Source organism: Triturus cristatus, chromosome 1_2 (assembly GCF_964204655.1).
Source record: "Triturus cristatus chromosome 1_2, aTriCri1.1, whole genome shotgun sequence".
Classification (NCBI taxonomy): domain Eukaryota; kingdom Metazoa; phylum Chordata; class Amphibia; order Caudata; family Salamandridae; genus Triturus; species Triturus cristatus.
Genome location: NC_140580.1, coordinates 390,720,570 through 390,746,358, shown reverse-complemented (window position 1 = coordinate 390,746,358; position 25,789 = coordinate 390,720,570). Strand labels below are relative to the sequence as shown.

Genomic DNA, 25,789 nt, shown 5'->3' with positions numbered 1-25,789 from the left:
TCCTCCTTTCTCCCAGTCCTGCATAATATCACAGTGGTGTAATGTTAAGTGATTTGGTATTTAGTTCTTTCAAATTGCAATTGTTATTTGTAAATTGTATATTTCTCTTTCGTATCAATGTTATCAAATGGTGTGTACTTCCAATGTACTTGGTTGTTAAATTATTAATTGGTGGCTGAACTGTCGAAACTATTATCCTACTTACCATCCTGTACCCAAGCTCAATAAACCTATTATCTACAACCTACTTATGGACCTCTTTTGGATTACATCAATAAAGTTAAACATTCAAGTGAAATGCTAGCAATAGCAGGGTTCAAATAAACTCTCTAAAAAGTCTTTCTAGAGCAATAAGAATGAAATATAAGCAAGTAAATGTGAGTGTACTTCTGTGATGCTGAAAATAAAAAAAACTAGTTCCCTCAAGATTTAGATAAACCTGGTCTTCACTTTAACATAATTTACTTAAATGAAAACGTTTTCACAAAAATAAGTTCAATACAGCAAGCAAATAAATATAATATACTTACTTTTTCAGCAGAACTCGCTATTATGACATTCTACAGAATCAAAAGATAAATTAGAAAATCATCTGACACAATAATACAATAAAGCTAAAAGAAAAACAAATGCATTTAGTTCATCATGGCCTTTCTAAAAAGATCTCCAGATTACAAAAAATGGGGAAGATAGCACTCCTAGATAGGTGTTGCCCTGTGTGATAATGGTTGAGATGAGCAGGCACTGGTGTGCAGCAGATGACTATTTGACACGCCCTTAAATACTTACCTAGGATTCTTTGTTCCACAGAAAAGATTTCTTCTGTAACCGAATACCTTCAGGAGTCCCATCTCTGAGAAACCGGCTTACAATACAAGATTAGGGATAGGAAAGCTTTGGAAACCCAGCAGCCAGCTGGCAATGATGCTGTTAAGATGGGGAAGGAGGAGATGATATTAGTGTGGTGGTGGGTGTGGCCTCTAGGCAGGGACATTGGCCATACCGGCACAAGGAGCGTTTCTCGACAAATGTTGCTAGGTGATCATGAGCTCTTCCGTGAGACATCATACCACAACCATTCTCCTGCAAGTGAGAAGCAATGCCTCCAAACACTCTGACTGCTCTGTTACCCCCACAGTGCCCTTACCATCACCAGCAGGCTGTGCGAAAGAAACAAAAGCTTTCTGGTGGATGCCAGTGGATACATTCTCCTTCCATATGTGCATCTGGGGATTTTTGGAAATAATCAAAAAGCTCCAAAGTGTTCTTGACACGTGTCATGTTACCAAGCATGAATTTACATGTTTCACGTTACCATGCCTCAATTTACACGTGTAGCCCGTAGCCATTTGGAAAAAAATATATTCATGGTACTGGTAAAAAAATGATACAGAAACAAAAGAGTACTAATTTAAAAATATGAAATTTGCCTGTTTTGTTAGCTCATCTTTTGATTTACATATATTTCAAAACGCAGACCACACGCACAACTACAAGCCTTAGCATGTTTAACATGCTAGATGTGTTTTAATATATATTTGTGAATTCAAAAGTCACTAATAGGTTTCATATTTGAAGGCTTCTAAATAGCAGGACAGGCAGTTTCAGCTCAGTGGTACTCCTGTCCCCAAGTTGATCTCTGAGAGGGAGGGTGAGAATGCTTTTGGATTTGCATAGAAGATTGGGAGGATGTCACTTTAGGAGCAGCCAATCAGTTGAAGGTGCAGTCTTTCTTTACTTTTCACATTCACTAAAATGCCTATACACCAGGAATTCCAAGCACTTAACCGATTTATCAGCAGTCGAGGAACCATTACGTGTAGACCGTCCGGAAAATATAACCCAGGTAAACAATGTGAATGTTATTTTACGTGGAAACAGTCCCCCGCTTTGGAGTCTACAGAGTCAAAAATACAATCGCCAGTAACTCAATTATACACCCGATCCATAACTTACCTTTCCTTTGCAGACTTGCATCAAACCAAGTGCATTTGAAATTGTGTATCTTCTCATTGTCGAGTCTTTTATTGCAGGTGTGTAAACAAGTTCAAAGAAAAGACCTCTTTCTATTGCCTGAACAGAAACAAAACGAAGAAATACAATTAAAGCAAAAGACAAGTTAAGAAAGCAATTCAGAACAGTGGTGTAATGCAACATAGTACTCGATATGAGAATCCCTCCTCCAGTTTCTGGTTTTAAATTGGGTTATTAATATCAAGGTGATTAATATCTGGAAGCTACCTTAATTTATATTTAACATGTTTTCATTAATACAATTCCATTGATATATTTTTTCCGAAACTTTGTTTTTAATACATATATACTTTAAAAGTAAGATTCTTAAAAAAAAAAAATATATATATATATATATATATATATATATATATATATTGTATGTGACAACAGTCCAGCCCCATCCTTTTATTTTCAATGATTCCCTTCTTTTTAATTTATATTCACATTTATTTTATATACATCTAAATATGTGTAACAAATATTTATACAGGATACACGAGTGTATTTAACCTACCCTAATCCTTCTCCAGGTTTTCAAAATGTTTGGGTTCCTGATTGTTTTCTCTGTATGTTACATTTCTGATGTAATCATGTGACCGGAGCACTGGCTTTGACTCACTGCATACTCACATGTGAAAGCAGGAACATTTATGTGGGGCAGTATTACAAGAAGGGCCCAGGGGGGGGGGGGGGGGGCGCAACAGGCATTTGTGCCCGCTTTGCACGCCCCCGGGGCACTTTGGTATTAGAGAAGGGGCTGCAGACGCTTGTGGGGCCCCTTCTGTAATACCATATTCAAGGGGGCGTTCCCTCAATTGCATGGGGGCGTGCCACATCCAAATGAGGTAATCCCTTTGTCTCTGCGCCATATTACCGACGCAGAGGCAAAGAAGCCCTTAGGAGGCGCACTGAGAGTGGGGCATATAAAAGGTGGTGCACTGTCAGTTCGCCCCCTGAGACCAGTCCTCTGCAGGCGGTAAAGGGGGTCCCATGGACCCCCATCAGATATCCCCTTGCAGGCGGGTGCAGTCACGGACTGCACCTGCCTGCAATGGGATTTCTATTCCCCTTTAAAGACAGAGTGGCTGTAAAGCAGCTGCTCTGTATTTCACGTAATGCGCTGCCCCAGGGCAACACGAGTTCGCAGCAGCCCTGGGTGCCGCGCATTCCCCATAATGTGGTGCACTTTCCTTCATTGCACCGGGCACACCTTTTTAAAGGTGCGCCCGGCGCAATGAAGAAAAGTGCGCCTTATGTGTAATGTGGCCCTGGTGTAGAATCATAACCATAGGATCACCAATACAATCCTGCAAAATTAAGCAATGGCAATAAAATCAAATGACTAAAATATGCAACAATATGTTCTTACTCAGGAGGATTTGCAAAGTCAATAGATAGGTTGCTGGCCGCCAGTCTTTTTGCTTTGTTAATGCTCGTTTTGTTGCAGTTTTTGCATAATATTACTGTTATAGAAGATGCCGGGCCCATGACAAGAAAAAGAAACAAGCATTGGCATATCCAATAGGTCTCGCCTTTGGGACCTTATAAGTGTTTAGCCATGCAACAGTTGCATAACGCGGCTGCAAAAGTGATCGCGATCAATCATCAAAAGTGGCAGCGAAAGTAATCGCGGTCAAGCGCGGCGCCCGCGCACATGCACTGTAGCTCTAGGCTGGCCTGGTAGCACTTTTTGGAGCCCTCTCAATAAGTCTCGCCAGACCAGCGCATGCGCTGGGTCAGGCGAGACCTAAAAAGGAAAAAAAAAACATTGGCTGACAACAAAAATATTATTTTGGTTTCGGAAAGCACACTTTGCCATGGTACGTCCTGCTGCTTAAGGGAACTACTGGGTATGTGGACGTGTTCCTTGTGAAAAGGAAGAATGCCATCACTCACAGTGAATGTGCCAATGGCTTGAACAGGGCTGACCTATTCTAGAAGTAAAATGTGAATGTCACAATAATGAACCAGTGACTCAAGACGGCTGGCTGAAAGCTCCTATATGGATAGAATACATAGAATTCTTAAAAATTCTAATGTTCTTGGATAACGCCAGACCGAATAAAGGGGCCAGCTAGTTAAGGAGCTCGTCTTCAGCAAAACGCATCATTTTGTGAACACAAAATAAGAGGATTTTTCTTCGTTAAATTGTTACTAGTGGAACAATATTATCAAGGTGACACCATCCACGTCGGTGTTGGTAAATGTAAAAAATAATGCACTGTTTGCGACGATGTCAATACGGTGAACTGTGTATGTTTCTAGATTAATACAAAAGATATTTGCAGACGTTCTTATAAGGCCAGATCTAATTATCGCTATTGGCAGTTTCTAAAAAATTTCTGGGGAAGGGCAAAAAAGCCCAGAGACTGCATAGCAAATACATGATTAGGATGAGTAAAAGCCCCATAGGATTCATTTGGAAATCTTCCTAGAAAAAGATATCATACATGTTGTTCCACAGTACACAAGGATCATTTGAACGCAAAACAAGTGAACACAGTCAGTACAACAATGGCTTTTTAGTAGCTCTCAAACAAAAAACAAAAACTATTTAAACCTGATTACTGGCACATCACTTTGAATGAAAAGAGATACAAATAATTCTATATTCACAATGCAACATGGCTGGCATCAATTATATGCCCAAGGCTGGTAATACAATCTAAACCATACTGCACAGAGCCAACTTCAGAACCGCTGACATACCTGCGATTCTCCCCTATCTAGACAGTGGAACTACCAGACCTGCTGGAGTCCTCAATACCCACCTAGCGCCTATGGACTGCATAGTCAAAGTGTTGTTCAGAAGTCTCTGGCACTTTTAAATGTCGTGGCGTAGCATACAAAGGTTGTGCAGTTTTGATTTTAATACATAATCCTCCAACAGCCGCTAACTGCCTCTTTATCTCAATCTTGAAGTTATTTTTTTCATCTCTGGTTTCTCTCTTTCTCACTAATTTTCCATCTTTCTCTTGCTTCTTCTTTCAACCTGTTGCGTTTCTCTTTTTCTTGATCTGGATCAACGCCTGGTGAGGGAAAATAAGGGATGGTCTCCATAAATGAGCGCCAGTGGGCCCCACCTGCAACCACTGCCTCAAGTTAAGCTCTGCAACTAAGCCATGCTTCCAACAAAATCATGAAGGCATTTCGGCAAGACTGTTCAAAACAAACCTTCTCTGCCGCCCAACAGGCAATTACAACCAGCACTCCACCTTACTGGCTGAAAAATTCACGGCCTCAGAAAACTAATGGAGCATATAAAGCTAAGACAATTCCAGACCAGAACTCAATGAACAGGAAAACAGGGAAACAGCCTCCTTATGATACACACCAATGCCAGGTCACGTTTTGCTACTACAGATTTGGCTCAATCCTACAAATCATTTTAACCAGTGCTCAGCAATACAGGAGGATATTTACACAGAGAACTTGGACTAAGAAGTAAATAAAAGCCGAACTATGCACACATTTTGTAATTAATGTAGTTATCAAGGAGATCAGTTCAGAGAAGAATAGTTTGATGAAGGAGTTACTTGGAGTATTGCAAATAGATTAAGAAGGCATTTATATCTATCTGACTGATAGAAACGTGCACAAAGTTCAAAAACAACTTTATTTCGTTTAAGGAACCATAAAAGTCCACAAAAACAGCATCTCAGTAAAATTTACATTACATGAGGAATAAAAAAAATGCAGTTTATTGCAGTACAGATAAATTAAAAGCGTATTCAATTTAAATATATAATCTGCTTGGATTAGTTGAATATCATCCACAATGGAAAGGTCCGTTTGGTTTAATTTGTTATCTACATAAAATATGTGAGAACACACATTTAAGATCCATTTTAATAGTACAAGCAAATCAGTATTGAAGTATGTGTTCCTCAATACTGTCTGCATATTGTGTCATTGGATGAGAGATAAAGAAGCAAACCTAGACTGATGTCATGAAGAAGGGCAGGAGTTAGGCAAAAAAATCGAAACAACATTGCTCAACACTTGATATGCTTTGTACATAAGCCTCACAAATCAGATGATTCATTTCTCAGTATAATTAGACCAGGGTATTTAGTAGCCATATGGAAAATTCCGTCTGGGGCTATTGTAATATATACTTAGATGACAGGGAGCAAGCAGTGTGGTGTGTATGTGTGACTGAGGAAAAACCAGTAGGCCAGTGTGTGACAATGAGTTTGTTTCTCAAAATAGTTTTTTTGTTTTATGGTGTTCTCTTTTCTTGATTTACATTTTAGTTATTTTTAAATTAATTTGTTAATGATAGAGAAGAAAACACTGTTAGAAATAGAGTCTCTAGTTGGCAGAGGTTTGTATCTTGTCCAAGTAGGGACTACAATCCTCGTCAGAGTAAGTCCGATGCACAACCTAAATTAACCTATGCTCCCCCTCTGGTAGCTTGGCACAGAGCAGTCAGGCTTAATTTAAGAGGCAATGTGTAAAGTATTTGTGCGAAACAAAATAGAGTAACACAGTCAAAACACCACAAAAACACACATCAGTTTAGAAAAAGAGAATATTTATCAGAGTAAAAGAAGACCAAAACAACAAAAATCTATTAAGCAGAACTTGAGATATCTCTGGGGGGCGCACAAGGGAAGCGCTATGGTATGAACATGAGCGCATGGCGAAAGGTCTTAGTTGGCTCACACCTTAGACCAGGCCCAGCCACACCTAGTCAAAAAACGGTATCTACAGCAGGCAACTGTCCCACTACTCTATCATCATCGAAGAAAACATCGTAACATACGCCCCGCAGATTGCATCATCAATAAGCGGCACATCAAGTGGTACCATATTTATAGTAACTATAGAACAGAAAGACTAGTTCGGTGGTTTTATGTTATTTGTATTATGATTTGGTGCAGCCTTGAAACGAAATATATGTTGACAAATCCTGAGGTGAATTAATGATGTTGTTAACTGACTGTAGCATTGTACACAATAGTTCGCTCCCCACCAAGTGGGCACAAAAATGCAAATTGTAATGTACAAAAACATGAACTTTATTATGTGTAATACACTGCTGTAAGTTGTTTTGAACAAAAACTGAATAAATATTATTACCTCAAAAAAGTAGAACCTGGAATATGGATTTTGAAAGAATAAACTGCAATATAATGCTTTAAAGTTAATAGCACTTAGAGGTTAGTTGAGACCGCAATAGACTGGGGGAAACACAAAGTTTCAGACTGACCGCAATTGTATGCAGGCTGACTACAGGACCCATGCAGGGCCCTCTGAAAAGTACCTTCTATGGAGCAAGTGTTGGTATCAAAGACAATGCGAGGAGTCGAGGAGGTGCAACGTCGGCATCAATCCCATGGATGGAGGCAAAGCATCGGTACCAATCCGCGCAGTAGAGGAATGCTTCAGTATTGAATCCCTTTATGATGCATGCACTGCGTCGAAGTTGAACCGTGCTGTCCTTCGGGCAATGCGTCGGTTCAGATCAGCGCAAAGGCATCACTGTGTCGGTTTTAATGGTTCAGGACAACATAAATCCCATGGATGGAGGCTAAGCATCGGCAATGATCCGCGCAGTTAAGGAAGAAATCAGTATTGAATGCCTTCATGATGCATGCACTGCGTCGAAGTTGAACCACGATGTCTGTCGAGGCAGTGTCGATCATCTTCTGCGTCTGTGTCAAAGGGAAATGCGTCTGTTCCGATCAGCGCAAAGTCATCACTGAGTCGGTTTTAATGGTTCTGGACAACATAAATCCCCTTTTAAGGCCTAGGACTGGGTTGGCGCCACTTGGCAGGGCAGGACTCACAGATGGAAGAGCACAGGTGCTGTTGCAGAGTTGAAGGAAGTCATTGATGGCCCTGAGACTTCAAAACAGGGTGCAAGTCAGCAAGCCCTTGGAGAAACTTGGGCTCAAAGATGTAGAAAGCAGGTCCAATCCTTCTCACTTTCATGCAAGAAGCAGCAGGCAAACGCAGCAAAGCAGGTATCAAAGTGACAGTCCCTTCAACAGCACACAAATCAGCAGGCAACACAGCAAAGCAGTTAGCAAAGTGCCTCCTGCAGCACAGCAGCTCTTCTTCCTAGCACAATCTCCTAGGTTCCAGCAGAGTTCTTCTTTCATGGTGTAGGGTACTTATACCCAATTTGGCCACTGAAGTTAGGAGACTTCAAAGAGAGTCTTTTAAGTGCACAAGACACTGCTTTTCCTGCCCTGGCCCCAGAAACCAAACAAAAGGGGGCATGCAACCCTTTGTGTCAGGGTCAGATACAGCCTTATTCAGGTGCAAATGTCAACTCCTACCTCTCCTCCTGTCTCAGGATGGCCCGTCAACATGTAGATGGTTGTTCAGTCACACCTACTCTGCTTTTTCAAGTGGTTGTCTAGAAGGAATGCAGAAACCAGTTGTCACACACCCCAGACGTTTATTCTACGGACAGGCAGAAGGCACCAAATGGTTTAATTAAGAAAATGGCAACTTTCTAAAAGTGTTATTTTCAGATCTGCAATTTTAAAAACAACTTCACCAGAAGTTGTATTTTTAAGTTGTGAGCCCAGAGACACCAAATTTGATTTTACTATCTTGTCCCAATCGGATTTCACTACCAGGAAATGTAAAACTTAAAAATACATGTCCAGCCTTTTAAATACACTGCACCCTGCCCTTTGTGCTACCTAAGGCCTCCTTTAAGGGTGATATGTATTAACAAGCATTAAAAATGCAATAGGTTTCGCGTTTGTTTGAGTTTGAGCTATTGTCATTGTAAATGGCAATGTTTATTCCTTATGTGTTATGGAATGTTTGTGGTGTGTAGTGGAATTGTGTGTGTCGGACTGGATTACTTAGCTGTGTAATTGTGTGGCATGAAATTGTGTGGTGCGGCATGGATTGGATTTGTGGAGTTATATGGAATAGTGTGCAGTGGAATTATATGGATAGTAAATATGTGGTATTGAGTGTACTGGAATTATGTGGAGTGGGAGTGTGTGCTATGGAGTGTAATTATGTGGAATGTTATTTTGTGTTGTGGAGTGCTATGTAGTGGAGTTTAATTATATGGTGTGCTGTTGAAGTGTGAGGCACGATGTGGAATTGTGTGGTGTGGATTAGATGTATGTAGTGTGTTGTGCAATTGTGTGGTTGAATTGTATTATGCAGTTTGATGTAAAATGATGTGGTGTGGATTGCAAATGTGTGGAGTTGAATTGTGTGGTGTTAAACTGTGTAGATAGCTTTACCTGTTTGGTGATGAAAAAGAAGAAATAGGTAGGATCTAAGCTTCAGGTCTGTGGCGTTGAGTTGAGTGGCATAAAGTGGAGTGCAGTTGTGTAGCATTGTGTGGAGTGCAGTTGGTTGGAGTGGTGTTGCATACGACAGAGTGGGGTAGTGTGGAGTGGTGTTGTGTGGAGTGGCAGTGCAAGAAGTGGCATTGCGTGGGTGGCGCTGCATTGATAGACGATGTGTGGAGTGGTGTGGTGCAGAGTGAAGTGCAGTTGCGCAGAGTGGGTCGGCATTGCGTAGAGTGGAGTGCAGTTGAGTAGAGCGGCGTTGTGTGGAGTGGTGCAGAGTGGCGCTGCGTGGAGTGGCGTCGAGTGAAGTTGTACATAACAGAAAGACATGGAGTAAAGCAGAGTGGTGCGGAGTAAAGAAGAGTGGCGCAGAGTAAAGAAGAGTGGCACAGAGTAAAGAAGAGTGGCGCAGAGTAAAGAAGAGTGGCGCAGAGTAAAGAAGAGTGGCGCAGAGTAAAGAAGAGTGGCGCAGAGTAAAGAAGAGTGGCGCAGAGTAAAGAAGAGTGGCGCAGAGTAAAGAAGAGTGGCGCAGAGTAAAGAAGAGTGGCGCAGAGTAAAAAAGAGTGGCGCAGAGTAAAAAAGAGTGGCACAGAGTAAAGAAGAGTGGCGTGGAGTAAATAAGAGTGGCGTGGAGTAAAGCAGAGTGGAGTAAAGCAGACTGACACTGATTGGAGTAAAGCAGAGTGGCGTGGAGTAAAGGAGAATGGCGTTGAGCTGAGGGGAGTGGAGTAAAGCAAAGTGGAGTGGAGCGGGATTGAGTAAAGCAGAGTGGCTTGGAGTAAAGCAGAGTGGCATTGAGTAAAGTAGAGTAAAGTAGAGTGGCATGGAGCAAAGCAGAGTGGCCTGGAGCGGAGTAAAGCAGAGTGGAGTGAAGCAGAGGCCGGGTCTGAAGTAAAGTAGAGTGGACCAGCTTTAGCACAGCACCATCTCTGCAGGAAAAGGGCTAACCATTTATTAGTACTTGCCTCGGTGGACATCCACAAATGTTGCACCTTGGATACGGCTTTTAGCACTGCAGCATCTCTTTGCAGGCAATGGGCTATAAACACTAATGAGGCCTGCACCAGTGAACGCCCACTAATGTAGCGCCTACCATACAGCAGGATCTCTACCATCTGGGACTCTGAATGTGTATCACTCGCCACCAGTGGACGCCCACAAATGTTACTGTTTCACGACCGCATCCTCTCCCTGCAGGCAAAGGGCTATAAATCTCTATCAGTTCCTGCACCGGTGAACACCCACAAAGGTAGTGCTTCAGAAAATGTTTTTCACACAGCAGCAGTTCCCTGTCCTGTGGGGGCTGGTGAGGCGTGAGGGTCTAAAAATCCAACTGCCCCTGCGCCAGTGGACACCCACAAATATAGCGCCTAAGATACTGTTTTCAGCAAAGAAGTATTTCCCTGCAGGAGCTTCTCTGTCTGCACTCGGCTAGGACACAGAATCAAGGCCACTTGCAGACAGGATATCTGAAACATCTGACAAAAGTATCCAGCAAATAGCGAAGGTGAGCAATCTCTGAAGGAAGGTGCCTATGCTGTTGTCTTAGACACTTCCTCTATAACCCCTCTGCCCTCGAGGTAGAGCTATGGTCTTTTTGGTCATCAGGAAGGACGGACCGGCAGTGTGCATAATTTTGACAACTCGAGGAATTTAGCAGCTGGAAAGGCAACCAGATGGCTAAGCAAGCAAGACACTTGCTGTGGACATAGGAGATGATTTACGAGTCACAAACTGAAAGCTTAGGCTATGATTATGGGGTCAGCAAACTCGGTACCCTTACAGCGCTTAGAATGGCAGAATTGGTGAGATGGGCATGCCCACACGTGTGTCCCTGCTCACTGCGCTATGAGTGACAGGAGAACAAATATTGTGCATGTGTATGAGCAGTGTTTAAATGCATCAGACTATGGTATGGTTCAGTAGGTGAAAGAGAGGTATGATAAAGCGGAATACTTCAGCAGTACAGGGGGGTGCAGATGAAGAAGAGCGCTTATTCATACCTCGGGAATCTAATTAGAGTGGGGTAAATGCATAAATCTATATTGTTAGCAGGTGACAAACTGGACACTAACTGAAGGCTGCAGGGAGGCGGAAGGTAGTGGTGACAGAGATTGGGCATTAACGTAGATCTGCCGGGACAGGCAAGCTGTGACAGAAACTGGGTATTAATGGAGCTCTACCGGGGACTCACAGCAAGCTCTAAAGAGACGGTGCTATAACGGAACTCTGCAGGGGTAGCAAGGTAGAGGTAACAGGCAATGTGCGTTACTGGAGATCTGCAGGGGCGCTGGGCAAATGGTAGCAGAGGCCAGACACTGATGCAGCTCGACTGTGGATGCACACCAAATGGTGACCGAGACTGCAATAACAGAGCTCCACAGGGGACGCAGACCGGAGGTGACAAATTCGGCATCAACGGATGTCTGCAGGTGATGAAGACCATCAGGCAACAAAGTCTGTGCATTAACAGAAATCTTCAGCGGCACAGACCAGCAGCTACAAAGTCTGTGCGTTACGAAGATATGCAGTGGGCGCAGCCCATCTCGACAGTCTGTGCATTAACGGAGATGTGCAGAGTTCTCAGACCTGTCGTTGACTGTGCATTAACAGAAATATGCAGGGGACGCAGAGAAGCTCTTGACAGTCTGCGCATTTAAGGACATTTGCAGGAGGCGTAGTCCTGGGACCAATGACTATGGAACACGAAAGAAGGTTTGGGAGTGCTTTGTGGCAACACAATGATGTTGTTTTTTCAAAGTAAAATCTTATATATACTGAATGAAATTCCTGCAGTAACCTCAGCGTAAAAACCAAGACAATGCAGGATTAAAACGAGACTTAGAGCAATGTCTGCAGAGCACACAGACATTGGAAATCAATAGCGGAACCCGTGCTTTAAACTAAAGCGCGGGTGTTGCAATTGCTTCAAAAGTAAAAATAGAGAATTTTTTTTTACTAATTCTTTACTTTTGAACCATTTGCGGCACCTGCGCTTTAGCTTAAGATGTTTAACGCTAAAGCGCGAGTGCCACCATTGTAAGAAAAGTAAACAATTAGAAAATAAATTATGGCCGCCACTTTTTTTCCTATTTATTTACTTTTGTTACAATGGCGGCACTCACCTTTAGCGTTAAACATCTTAAGTAAGCTAAAGTGCGAGTGCCGCGAATGGTTAAAAAGTAAAGAAATAGAAAAAATTATTTTCTCTGTTTCTTTACTCTTGAAGTAATTGCGGCCCCTGCTTTAGCTTATGATGTGTAAAGCTAAAGCGTGGGTGCCGACATGAGTAAAGTAAATAAAGAGAAAAAAAGTAAAAGCGTCAGCTTTGATGCAACGACATTATAAGTAAAGTAAATAAAGAGCGCAAAGGTGGGGGGAGGGGCGCTGAAGGCAGGCGGTTCGCGTGTGCACGCTCGCGTGAACGCAAGCTTGTCGCCAGCCAGCAGCACTTTAAAAACTCACCTACTAAATTCTCTCTGAGCAGCGCATGCGCGCACACTCAGCAAGACCTAAAAAGGAGAGTTTGGACCTGGAAAGAGGGTTAACTTGCCAGGTTGAAATGACAGTTTAAAACTGCACACACACACACAGGCTCTGCAATGGCATGCCTGAGATATGTTTAAAGGGCAACAGAGGTGGGGATCACAATCAGTGCTGCAAGCCCACTAGTAGCATTTCATTACCAGGCCCAGGCACATGTAGTGCACTTTACTAGTGACTTAAAGGTAAATTAAATAAGTTAATTGTGGATAAGCCAATGTTACCATATTTAGAGTACAGAGCATACGCACTTCAGCACTGGTTAGGAGTAGTAAAGTGCCCAGAATCCTAAAGCCAGCAAAACAGGAGGTCAGAAGGCAAAAAGTCAGGGGAAACCACACCAAGGATGCCAGGTCTAACAAACATGTATTTACCTTTTGAAAAGAACAAGTGCAACTATGACTGACAAAAGTTACTGTGGTTCTATGTTGAATCAAATCCAATCAAACTCTCTTTATTCGATTTATCCATGTAAATCATAAGAGTGTATAAAAATACAGAATTAAATTGATAATTTTCATCAAGTTAAGTGAAACACTCCTGCTAAGAACCAGGATACATAAAAGCAGATTGTACAATTATCTAAAAATTGAGAATACAACAAAGCGGGACTAGCTTGCTTAAAATTCAAACTCACAGATTCACCAAACGAGCCAGCTGGAACAACACAAACCGAGCCACCTTCAAGTCGGCCCTCTACGAATACTATCGCCAGCTCAAAGCCATTAAAAAGGAGTCCCTGAAACACTGAATCGAGACCAGCACCAACCAAACCAAAGAACTCTTCATCATAGTCAGTGAGTTCACCTGCCAGTCAGCCACCGGAAACACGATCCCCACCTCACAGAACACTGCGATACACTCGTCAACCACTTCCACAACAAGATGGAAACCATAAACAGAAACTTTGATCCACAAACTCACCACCATCCTCAACACCTGTCACCACAGCCACCATTCCAGATGCCTAGAAACAGACAGAGGTCAGGACCCCCACACCCCTCAAGAAGCACTCTGCAGATCACAGCGAGCTCCAGTACTACCGGCCCATCTCACTGCTCTAGTTTCCAGCCAAATTCTTGGAAATTGCCATCAACCTCCAACTCACCAAACACCTGGAGAGAAACAACCTGCTGGACCCTTCCGAATCAGGATTCAGAGCCAATCACAGAACCCAGACAGCCCTGTTCGTTGCAACAGATGACATCTGCACCCTACTCGACAGAGGAGTATCAGTCACCATGATCCTGTTCAACCTCTCTGCAGCCTTCAACACAGTCTCCTACCACACACTCACTGACCGAATGCACCAGATTGGAATCACAGGTGACATGCTCAAATGGATGGCATACTTTCTCACGGGTTACACCCACAGGATCTGTCTTCCACCGTTCACCTCTCAACCCAAGAACATCAAATGTAGCGTCCCTCAAGGCTTATTCCAACCCTCTTCAACATCTATATAACACCACTCGCAGACATCGTCACAACCCAGGACATAATCATTGTCTCCTACGACACCCAGCCTGGCCTCTTGCTCTCAGCAGACCCCACTTTGACGAAGACCAACTTCCACAGCTGTATGAAGAATGTCTCAGCCTAATTGAACAACAAATGCCTGTAGCTCAACAAGCAGAAAATGGAAGTACTGATCTATGGCAGACACACCTCCCTCTGGAATGACTCTTGGTGGCCAACGGAACTCAGACCCACCCCCACCCTGAAAGACCACATCCACAACCTCGGCATCATCCTGGACAGTGAACATCAGGTCAACGATATCTCCTCAGCCTGCTCCCACTCGCTCCGCAAAGTATCCAAGTGGCTCCCCATCAGCACCAGGAAAACTGTGACAAAGGCTCTCATCAACAGCTGGCTGGACTATGGCAATACACTTTATGCAGGCACCACCACCAAACTCATCAGGATTCCAGAAGATCCAGAACGCAGCACACTGATCGTCAACGTGCCTAAGAGGACCCACATCGCCCAGCACTTAAAAGATCTCCCCTGGCTCCCGTCCAGAAAAGTTGCCAATTAAAGCTCCTGATCCACACCTACAAAACCCTCCACAACCACAGACCCACCTACATGCACCACCACCTGAATTTCCACCTTCCTCCCAGGAACCTCTGCTCACCTCAAAACGCACAAGATGATGGACGGAATGTTGCACATTGGCAAAACATTCACCCCCAGTCACAGATCTGGGTTTAATCCATCGTTATTTTGCTCACCACGCCACCCCAGTTCAGACATGGCCAATGCCATGAGGTGAATGTATGACATTGTTCTGCATTCTGTCCATCAACTGTTGTTTTTGCATTTGTCACCCCGAGTGGGAAGGGTATGCCCAGATGTGGGTCCCGTGCTCTCCATGCCACTGGAATCAAGCTATCCTGGCTGAAGAGGGGTGAAACCCCGAAACCAGTCCTAGGATGCTTGTTTCCAGTCCAGGGAGGACTTGGCTTGGCAGTTCGGGCTGGACTATTCCCATGAGGCACAGGGTCAAGACTGAATTGCATATGGCTGGGTTCAAACTGGAAAGGCATGGTGAGCAAAAAAACGATGGATTTAGGCCCAGATCTCTGTACTGGGGTGAATGTATGACATTGTTCTGTAATCTGTAAATCAACTGTTGTTTTTGCATTTGTCACCCCGAGTGGGAAGGGTATGCCCAGACGTGGGTCCCGTGCTCTCCATGCCACTGGAATCAAGCTATCCAGGCTGAAGAGGGGTGAAACCCCGAAACCGGTCCTAGGATGCTTGTTTCCAGTCCAGGGAGGACTTGGCTTGGCAGTTCGGGCTGGACTGTTCCCATGAGGCACAGGGTCAAGACTGATTTGCATATGGCTGGGTTCAAACTGGAAAGGCATGGTGAGGAAAAAAACGATGGATTTAGGCCCAGATCTCTGTACTGGGGTGAATGTATGACATTGTTCTACATTCTGTCCATCAACTGTTGTTTTTGCATTTACCTCTGCTCACCTCACCCTCGCAAAGATACCAAGCATCTGCCGTTACCCGCACTGAAGTGCGCTCCTTCTCCCACCTCGCTGCCAAATCATGGAACACTCTATTCCCTTCCCCTCCACATCTGCACGTCGCCCTCATTGAAGCACTTCAGGAAGGGACTCAAGACCTGGCTCTTTGACACCTCAGCACAGCGTCTGGATTCCCTCTTGGATGATAAGCAGCACTGTACAAGTACCGACTGATTGATAGGAGTAGACAAATGTACTTGTGTCTCAAATGAGGGCAATTAAAAACAACATTTAAAGGGTCAAGTGTGGCAGCTTTATCACATGTGCACATTGCAGGTTCTGACAATTTATGCCAACTTTCTAAAAGCTGGGGGAATAAATTTAAAAGAAAATAAGTTATCAATCATATGTGCATAGCAGGCATTTCCTGTGTTAAATACAGTTCAAACTGACCTGCAGTTTCAACCATCACATAATGTCTGCTCATGCATTTCAGCCTGAAGCATTCCTCTCTTTTTCCTAATGTGGTTATATGTTAAAAATGGGGGAATTTTCCTGTTACTGGAGCCTCATTTGAAATTCATTAGGTTTATTTTTCTTCTACAGTACATAAGAGTTATGGTTTTAAAAAAACAGTAAATAAAATTCAATGTCAAATAGAAATTAATTACTCATTATGACAAGGAGTATTGTCATAGAATACGAAAGTGAACTACTTGGGAAGCATTTGTCTTCAGTTGATCGCTCCTTCATTTCTCCAGTTTGAAATGTAGCCGGAAACTAATTTCTTCAAGTAGCAACTCATCAATCATTAATAGGGACCTCTAGGGTCCTCCAGCCTTAAACTTAAAAATGTAAAAAATTGCCCTCTAATGATCTCTCCTTCCACTTCAGCACGTTACTGAATACTTGAGTTATGAATTAATCACTCCAATATCACTATGTTCAGCGCTCTGAGCTATGCGGAAACTTTATAAAAACCAAAACATACCTTCACCACATGCTAGGCAGAGTCAGGAACACCAGTGGTTCACATTTTAAAAGGGAGAAGCATGTACTAGTAGGCGTGGTCAACTCAGGTTTGAGCAAGAGCTGGCTGCTAGGAAGATAGGTTGAACCCACTGTGTTCCCATGGGTGTGAATATTGTAGTGGGTTGTTTTGCGTAAGGGAGGTCCATAGCATCTGGATCCCTTTCTCGCTGAGTGTGCCTCCGAGTTGAGACTCCCAGTAAGTGAGTGTCTTTTCATTAAGTTTAGCTGAGCTGGGTCGTAGTAGTCTATAAAGGTGTGATACCTGGTGGCCTATTCTGTTGAGGTTAGTCATGTAGTGGATGATTGAGGGCTTGACATTATAGAGTTTCGCTTTGGTCAGGGCGGTTTTGATTTTAAGGAAATTGTACAATCCTAGGTCTGGTAAGTTATGTTTGTTTTTTAGCATTCTGAAAGTGGAGGGGTTACCTCCCTCTTCTAGCTGGACAGGGTGGGAGATACCCATTTTTTCCGTGAGTAAATAGATAGCGGTTTGCCTCTGTATTTTATCCTTGCGTTTGCCCACAGTGATTCTCATCTTGAGTTTTTTATGCTGTGTTCCATCCTTTGATCTACTTTTAGTAGGGCATTTCTCGTGTTTTTGAGTATTGGGTTTGCTGCTAGTATCTGTTTATTAGCTGTTAGGAGATCTAATGGTTCAAGGTTGTTTAGTATGGCTCTCTCAAGTCCAAGCCAGACCGGTGTGTAGTCCTGGCTGGGCAGGATCCAGTAGCTCCCCTGTTTCGCTAAAAATGCAGTTTGGAAAGTTTTGAAGCCTGCCAGGTTTAGGCCCCCTAGTTTTTTATCTGGTCTTAGTTTTTTAAGGCTTATCCTCGCTTTTTTGTCTCGCCAGATGAAATTATTTAGCATCTTCTCTATTTTGCGATGGAATTCGTCTGAGTATTAGAGGGAGCATATTTGACAGGTAGTTGACCATTGGGGTGATCATCATCTTCACTGTCCTCTTCACCCGCTTCCAGGACTCCAGGGTGGGAAGCAAGAACAAGAAGCACCTAGGCTTCCAGACTCCCTTAGCCATTCACAACGCTCATAGCCACATTATGATTGGTCTGAGCGCAGTGGTTGGGCGCTCAGAGGGGGAATGGGAGCCTGGGCATGTTCTCCAACGAGGCTGTGCAACACAGCCTGGTGGAGAACATACTAAGTGCGCATGACTGTTTGGCTGGCCCAAGACGGCTGCCCAAGCTGTCATGCACACATACAGAGTGCCACCACTCCTCCCCCTGCTCCTCGGACACAGCCAAGCCCCGCCCCAACCAGTTGAGCAAGAAAGGAAAAATAAAATAATAATAATTCGTTATTTTATTTTTCCTTTTTCACCTGCTCACAGAGCAGTGGGGCGGCGCTCCTCCGCCTTAGTGGAGAAGCTGCCCCTGATAGTTCACCTTAGCCACTGACAAACCAGGTTGGAGACTAAGCCCAAAGCTGTTCGAGTATGAAGTAGCGAAATGATAGAGTACCTGCTTTCAAGTACTGGAGGGCTAATGCTCTCTCTCTAGCATTGCATGGAGCAAAGGATGAACCTAATAGACAAACAAGTCTTTCTTTCGATTTCTCTCCACACTAGGTGTCTTCAAATATCATTTGACTTCCTTAAGACCACTAGAATTCTCTCTGCACTTAAGTATTTCCACACCACAGATGAGATTGGTAAAGAGCACTGTTTGCCACACATCTCATCCCCATTTCCAGAGCTCTACTACAAATATGAATCGACTCGTTTGTCAGAAATGAATAAAGATCAGCAGGATAACCATATGTGGTGGTGCTTTGAAACCAGTGCTAAAAAGACAACGCGGCCAATGTAGAAGGTATGACTTCAAACATGGCACAATGACAAACTAAGAGAAAGTAGCATTGTCAAAAATAAAACACAATCATTTAATATCTGTAAAATAAGAAAGTATGATTTTTAAATGGTAAAAATCAAGACAAATATTCCTTCAAAGTGGACAGTTTAGAAAAAGTAAAAATTTCAGTAAACATAATGTGCTGACTATCATTTTTTTCAATATGTTTAAACCGTCAACTTACTGCATTAATAGGAGGTCTTCGGAAGTAGAAGGGCTGTTTCTCCAGTGCATTGATGCAGATCAGGTCCACATCCAGCGCTGTGCAAGCAGTCTTTATTTTGCAAAGACAAGAAGAGATCAATAAAACTTCAAATATTTTTACCAATTTTATATTTATGAAATGTAAAATAGGATGGTTTCAGGCATAGCTGCAAATCCCACATTTCAGTTAGTAATACCTGCAAATTATATTTAGTAAAATGTTTTCCAGAAAATGTCTAATTGTGCCTTGCTTCTCATCGCCTGTAAGCAGAGCAAAAGTTAACTCTTCACACGAAAAAAAGAATAAGGTGATTCACGTCTGCATTACTTTAACAATTTAAAGGATTTATTTATGGTTTTTAAATCAAGTACTAATCTTCAAGGAATATCCTTATAACAATTATTAAAGCAACTGCCGCTGTTATTACATTCTATTATCAGAATTGTCTTGGAAGTGGTTCTTAGCCTGTTGTCTGGGGACTTCGTGGGGTACGTGACACATACTTAGAGGGTCCGCAACAGTTTAGAAAATTATTAGCAGAATAAATATGTACATATACAAACATGAATCTATAAATTCAATTGCTATCCTTCGCTTGAGTTAGAGAAGCAGCTGCGAGTACAGTCATCAGAATCTAGTATGGAACATTATTGGCAGTAGTTGAAGCAGCACCGGTATTTCTAAAAAAAAAAAAGCACGCATTAGAAGCAAAAAAGTGATACGCTAGAATTTAGGGTATTGTTTCGCCTCTTAGAAATAGAGCTACATTTTGAAAAGCGTCAACATTCCCATTAAAACGTGAATTTTCACTTTTTTCTGTTCGAGGATCAAATTAAATATTTCATAATTTGTATATAGGTTTGATATTTACTTGTTTCTGTTTTTATGTGCATTGTTTTGAGGTTCAAATTGAAAGAATTTCTTAGGTGGGGGTCCCCGGCTTCCAGTTGTGATTCAATGGGGGTCCACAGAAGTCAAGAGGAGAAGAATAGCTGGTCTTGGACACTTTACCTTCCTTAGCAGTTATAGATGCATATAATTGCCAAAAGCTGAACTTCCATTGGTGCAGATAGGATAGGGCAATTTCCAGTCATTGGAGAAGTGTGCGATAAAAACATACATAAATACTGACTAAAGTTTATATAGTAATGTATTTGTGTGGTGTGCATTTATAAACCATTGTTTCCATTGCAAAGATATTGCAATTTTATTTCCAGGATGCATTTGTGCTTGCATGAACCTGCATAGGCTATTATCCCTCATGCATATATACTATGCTTAATGTGCACATTTCATGAAAGGCATGAATTACAGGTTCCTTAGAGTAAACATCAGCCACCCACCACTCATTTTTATGCCAGTGGGAGAGGGGTACAGAGAGGGTCTAACACCAGGGATGCAGAGGTAAACACTTGGGAAGTCTGACAGCGCCAATTGGTCACAGTTCAACTTTCAACATTACACATGCCTTACATTGTTCCCAATTGTAGGACAGAACACCATATAGCTCTTTTCTAGAGTCGTGAATTGGACTCCTTCCTCAGTTCATCCACCTCCCTCCATGGGACGAACACCTCCTTTTGCTTGATGTCAAGTCAGGTCCTTACTACTTGGTTATATACATTATCAGGGTTACCTGTTCAATTGATTCATTCTCATATCTACAGCATTATGTCACTTCCCTGAAGTCCAGCAGTGGCTGCCTAACAGCTAGCACGCTACCCCTCTCTATTTAAGTGGATGAAGAACTTCTACATTATCATTGCTTCCCACAGCCTAGTTAGCCGGTTGTTCATCATGCAGACAGTTGTTTCCAAAAAACATTCCAGCTCAAACTCATTTGGACTAGCAGTATCCACCACTTTTGTGACATCTCTCAAGTCTCAGACTTCAGCCTCAGTACTGTCAATGATGAAACCATCGGCACAGGGAATCCCATAATGTATTTTGAGGCTACTAGGACCCGTTTCAAATGTTTTCTCCGTAGGGCACTTCTCCCTCCCTGTGTATATGTGGTCCCCCACATCCTGCACTTCCTCCAACAGCCACTCAAGTTCCCTGGTAACATCTTGTTTATTTTGCCTGGTGTCATATACCACCCAATCATGCCTTTAGTCCAGGATTTCCAATATGCTACTGATTCATTGCGCATTTGTGAATCTCTTCACAACTGGAAGGAAAGTCAAATGTTACTTGAAGACAGCTAGTGTATACAAAAATCGAAAGAAATTCATGTTTGTCTAAAAAGGGGAATTCTTTATTCCATGCAATGCTACAGAGAGCATTACACCTCTAGTATTTGAAGACAGGTACACACAGTCACTTTAGCACTTCTTAATCACATACATTACTGTCCTCCCAATCATTTTCCCCACTTTTCCATATAGCTAACTGTCTAAATGGTCTTGTAAGTGATTGACCAATTTCTATATTTTAGACACCTCTCTCTTGGTGCCTGTGAGAGTAGTGATTAACTTCTCAAAACGGATTTGATCTTTATTGACCGCGCTGTGTGGAGAGTAATGTGTTTCAGTTGACAGAATCTGAACTACTTATGTTCCTCTGGCCTGTGGGCTCATTTGAAGCTCTCAAAGATCCCAATTCTTCCTTTTTCCAATAGGTCTTCTAAAATTATGCCTTCTCCCCATTTCCATGCCTTAAAGTTAGCCTAGCGTCCAGATTGGCTAAAGTATAACCACCATGGCCTTCTGTTTTTGGGCACCCACAACATATCCACAATGTTGTAAAAGCAAGAGTTCTGTCCATGTGCATCCAATGTCTGCCTGAACACCTCAGGAACCATTCTCTCTATTATCTGAAGTTGCGCTGCAATATAGTAATACTTTACCACTGGGTATCCTGGACCTTACTCGTCTGTGCAGCGTTCCCAGTCATACTTAACCCACCAAGGACTTTTGAATTACGGCATCATCATCTCTGTGCTCTCAGCTTTTTGCAGCACTATCTGTGTTGGTAAGCCTTCCTCAGTAAAGAGTTTCCAGAAGGAGTGGAGTTCCCTCTAGTTCTTCCAGTTACTCTTATGCTGGATGATCCTCACATGACTTCTAGGCTAATAAGTGCTTTCCCCTGTGGCTTACTCTTCCCCTTGGTGGCTTCACCTTTCTGTGTCCTGCAGTGTCCACCTTTTCATATTTACTTGGGTTTAACGTTTTCAGCGTGTAAGGATCCCGTAGGCATGAAGAGCCAATCACGGTCCCCTCACATGGTATTTCCCAACTGACCTTCTTTGTGTCCTCAACAACCGAAATCACAACCACTTGGGTCAATTTTCTTCCAATGGTAGTGCTGCCCCTTGCCCACGTCTTGTACTCCCAGGACGGATCTCTTTAGCCGAGACGATTCTTCAGCTCAGAGCCCTTGCGGATTTCAACTGCCATTTTGGCCTCTCAGCTCCTCCAATACAGGGGTCCTTAAAGAAATGGCTCTATGCCCTGCTGGCCTTTCCCGATAGTAGACGTTTATAGGGAAGTATAGGAGCTGGCCCTGATTTACATCAGAATGGAGTACCAGGATGAATAACAGTAGATGAAAGCCTGCTCGACATCCTTTATTATCTGGTTACTGGATGTTTAAGAGGATGCTGCATGAAAACAATCAGCCTTACTTGTTATGTTAATTTTTTTATAAAGTAAGAAACACCCCATGGTGTCTTGGATCTATTGGCATCATCTGATCTGCCTTGGATCGGTCAGTCAGAAAACACCCGACTGCAACTGTTTTTCTAAATGGCGATATTTTTGCATGAAAGACTTAAAAATAGCATTTGGTGTGAATAGGTCATCCAGAATGGAGGGGAAATTCTCATCCTCAGGCTGAGCATTTTGTGATGATTAAGACTAGCTTTCAGCTGGCTTCTGGAATTTCAAAGTGAAGTTTCAGGTTAGCGTCCCTGGGGCAATGACGAAATGATCTAAAGAATCTGCCAAAGACAACACACAATTACACATATGATTTACATAGTGGCAGTCGTGACTGTGTAGTTATGGCTCTGCTGCACTTTTTACCGTATAATTTTTTACCCCGTGCACGAATTTGCACACAAAAAAACATTAAAAGCGGGGGCTAATAAAATATTAATTTGCTTATAGCTTTGGTGCTGTTTGATCAATCCGTTTCAAGTTTGGCTAATAGTCATCAAGTGAAACCCTGGGCAGGCCTATTTTTTAACAATCCAACGGGATGTGGGAGGGTGAAAGTTAAAGGGAAGTGGGAAGAAAATATTTTTGATGGACTACTAAATGTAATACCTTTTGATTGGCCTGCTCACAATTTGGCAGGGACTTAGCATATTTAACCCCTTTCAGTATATTTAAGTTTGTGCAGATCTGACAATGGGGGGTGGGGAGGCAGAGTCAAAAGGGGGAGTTGTAGAGTGCTTATATGCTAATACCATTGACACTGTGTGATAAATCTGCACAGAATTTAGCACAAACTTGGAAGGTTTGGTTTTTGAATGGTATGTTATCTTTTGTGCCAATCCACCATAGGGGGGCAAAGTTAACGGAAGGTGGGGTGAGAATACAATTTTCAAATGCTTATAACTTTACCACTGTTTGATAAATCTGCATCAAACATGGCAGACAGTTAGAAAGTTACACACAGAGCAGGCATTTCAGATTTTGTGCAGATTAATCAGAGGGGAGTGAATGAGCTGTACAAAATTTGGCAGGGACTTAGCATGCTTAGCCTAATATTGCTTTTCTCAATTTCATGCCTGCCCGTCAAGGGAGGAAAGATTTAAAGAAAGCTGAAATAAGTATTTCTCTGCTAATAATTTTGGCATCGTTTGATGAATCTGCAAAAGATTTGGCTCATCCTTACCAGGTTTCGCTTACTGTTGGTTATGTCAAATTTTGAGCAGATTCGCATTGGTGGGGAAGGAAGTGGCAAACTAGAGCTTCATTTACTATTAACTTTGGTGATGTTCAATAATTCTACATTAAATTTGGAAGCTAGCAGATTAGGCCCAGTTCAAGGCCAGGGAAACCCTGCCATCAACCCCCGCTCACACAGCTGAAGGTGGTTGGGAACAGAACCTCCCTGAAGTGTGTGCACAACACATAATGGGTACAAGGCAGGCCGTGTGCAGTGGAGAGTTGGATGGCCATGGCGGACTGGGCACAGGACTGTGTGCAGCTTGGGTTGGGCAGCCGGGGGGGGGGGGGGAGGGTAAGGGAAAGGCGTGTCCATATGCTGTGCGCAGCATGGGTTAACAATCATGAAACAATAAATTCACTGGCAACAAATACACTTAAAAAGTTATGGTTCTGTAGTAGGGGATCTCTGTGTATAGTCATAATCTAGTGAATAGTCCCGCCCATGTGCGTGGACACCGGAGCAATAAAAAATAATCTCTAAAGGTGACAAATCATGCAGACCTGCATACACCTTTAAGAGAGAATTTAATTTAAAGACAGATAATGCAGCCTATACCCACAGGCTACACTGTCCAGTACTTCAACTAGAATTCCACCAACATCCACAAACCGCACTGCCTGTCTAGTTTTTCTCCACATAGGAAAAAACCCTGCCTCTACCAGCAAAAGCCTCTGGAATGATAGAGAGGAAGGAGTGGACAGACAAGCCCCATAGGCTGCCATTATGTGGCTTAAAACAGGATACTGTGCCTTTAAGAAAACTTTCCAGATTTCCAGAACTTTCCCCAGTATCCCAGAATGCCCAGCAGGTCCCATTTACTTTCAGTTCTTTTTTCCGGCTCCTGCTAGCAGGACCCTGGAGCATTGAGCTCTCCCCTTTTCAAGGGTTTATTGTAGTTTTTTGTCAATTTTTGTCACTTTTTCAAGTGCTTAGTAGCTGGTACTGTCAACATGCCTGGCTTGTTCGACAAGTGCCCGGAATGTGGTAGAAAGAAGGCTAAAACTGATCCACACGAGGTGTGTATAGGTTGCCTTCCCCAGTCCCACGTGCCTGAAGACTGCGATATCTGCCACTCGTTCTCAGCCAGGACCCTGAGGGACAGAATGAAAATCAGGCTTCAAGTCCTGGAGGAGAGACGGCTGAAGGCACCAGGTGGGTCTGGAGGGGCTGATTTGGCCCATACTGAGGCCTCTGGGGGGCTCCCCAGGGGCAGGAAGACCAGTAAGCGCTCCCACTCCCCGTCGACGTCGAGGGCGTCGACGTCGAGGAGGATGACCACCATCTGTTCGCCGTCTCCCCAGGGCTCTGGGGAGAAGCGGCGTCGACGGTCGAGGGACCTGAATAGGCCGCCGTCGACTACATCGGCATCTTTGGCGACGACGCCGTCTACGGTGCCGTCCAGCAGTCGGCGTCGAGATCGGACCCGGCGTCGGCGCTCGCCGTCGAGGGGAGATCGCCGTTCGCCGTCGGTGAAGAGGAGACGGTCGACGTCGCCGTCGAAGAGGAGATCGACGTCGAGGTCAAGAAGATCGCCGTCGAGGCGCAGATCGCCGTCGAGGCACAGATCGCCGTCGAGGCACAGATCGCCGTCGAGGCGAAGGTCGCCGTCGAGGCGAAGATCGACGTCGAGGAAGAGAGAGTCATCGGGATCGGTGTACTCTGTGGTGTATATGCCTCCTCGGATGCCTACGTCACCGCCTCCTCTCCCACCACCTCCGACTCCGCCTCCACCACCACCGCCAACACCACCTCCGCCACCACCTCCACCGCCACCACCGCCTCCACAGCCGCGGACACTGCCTCCGCCGCCCCCACCTCGGTCGTTGCCACGCACTCCATTGGGGCTGCCGGCGGTTCCCCCGCGGTCGGTTTCCCTTCCGAGGTACCCGACTCCGCCGCAGGGGACTCCGAAGCCACGACGCCCGCGGTCGCCGGGACCGGCTAGACCGGCGGGCAGACCGAAGC

General features: G+C 43.7%; 1 protein-coding gene across 2 annotated transcripts in view; it reads right to left on the bottom strand.

Annotated features, from left to right (window-relative positions):
* The window catches only part of RPP30 (ribonuclease P/MRP subunit p30), a 117,562-nt gene that overhangs the window by 40,825 nt on the left and 50,948 nt on the right, over positions 1-25,789 (bottom strand). For both annotated transcript variants that reach the window (XM_085614965.1, XM_085614966.1), the window contains 3 exons: positions 18,905-18,994; positions 1,957-2,073; positions 531-560 (listed from right to left, as the gene is read on the bottom strand). In XM_085614965.1, coding sequence (XP_085471091.1) covers positions 531-560; positions 1,957-2,073; positions 18,905-18,994 — 237 coding nt within the window. The remainder of the gene's footprint in view (positions 1-530; positions 561-1,956; positions 2,074-18,904; positions 18,995-25,789) is intronic.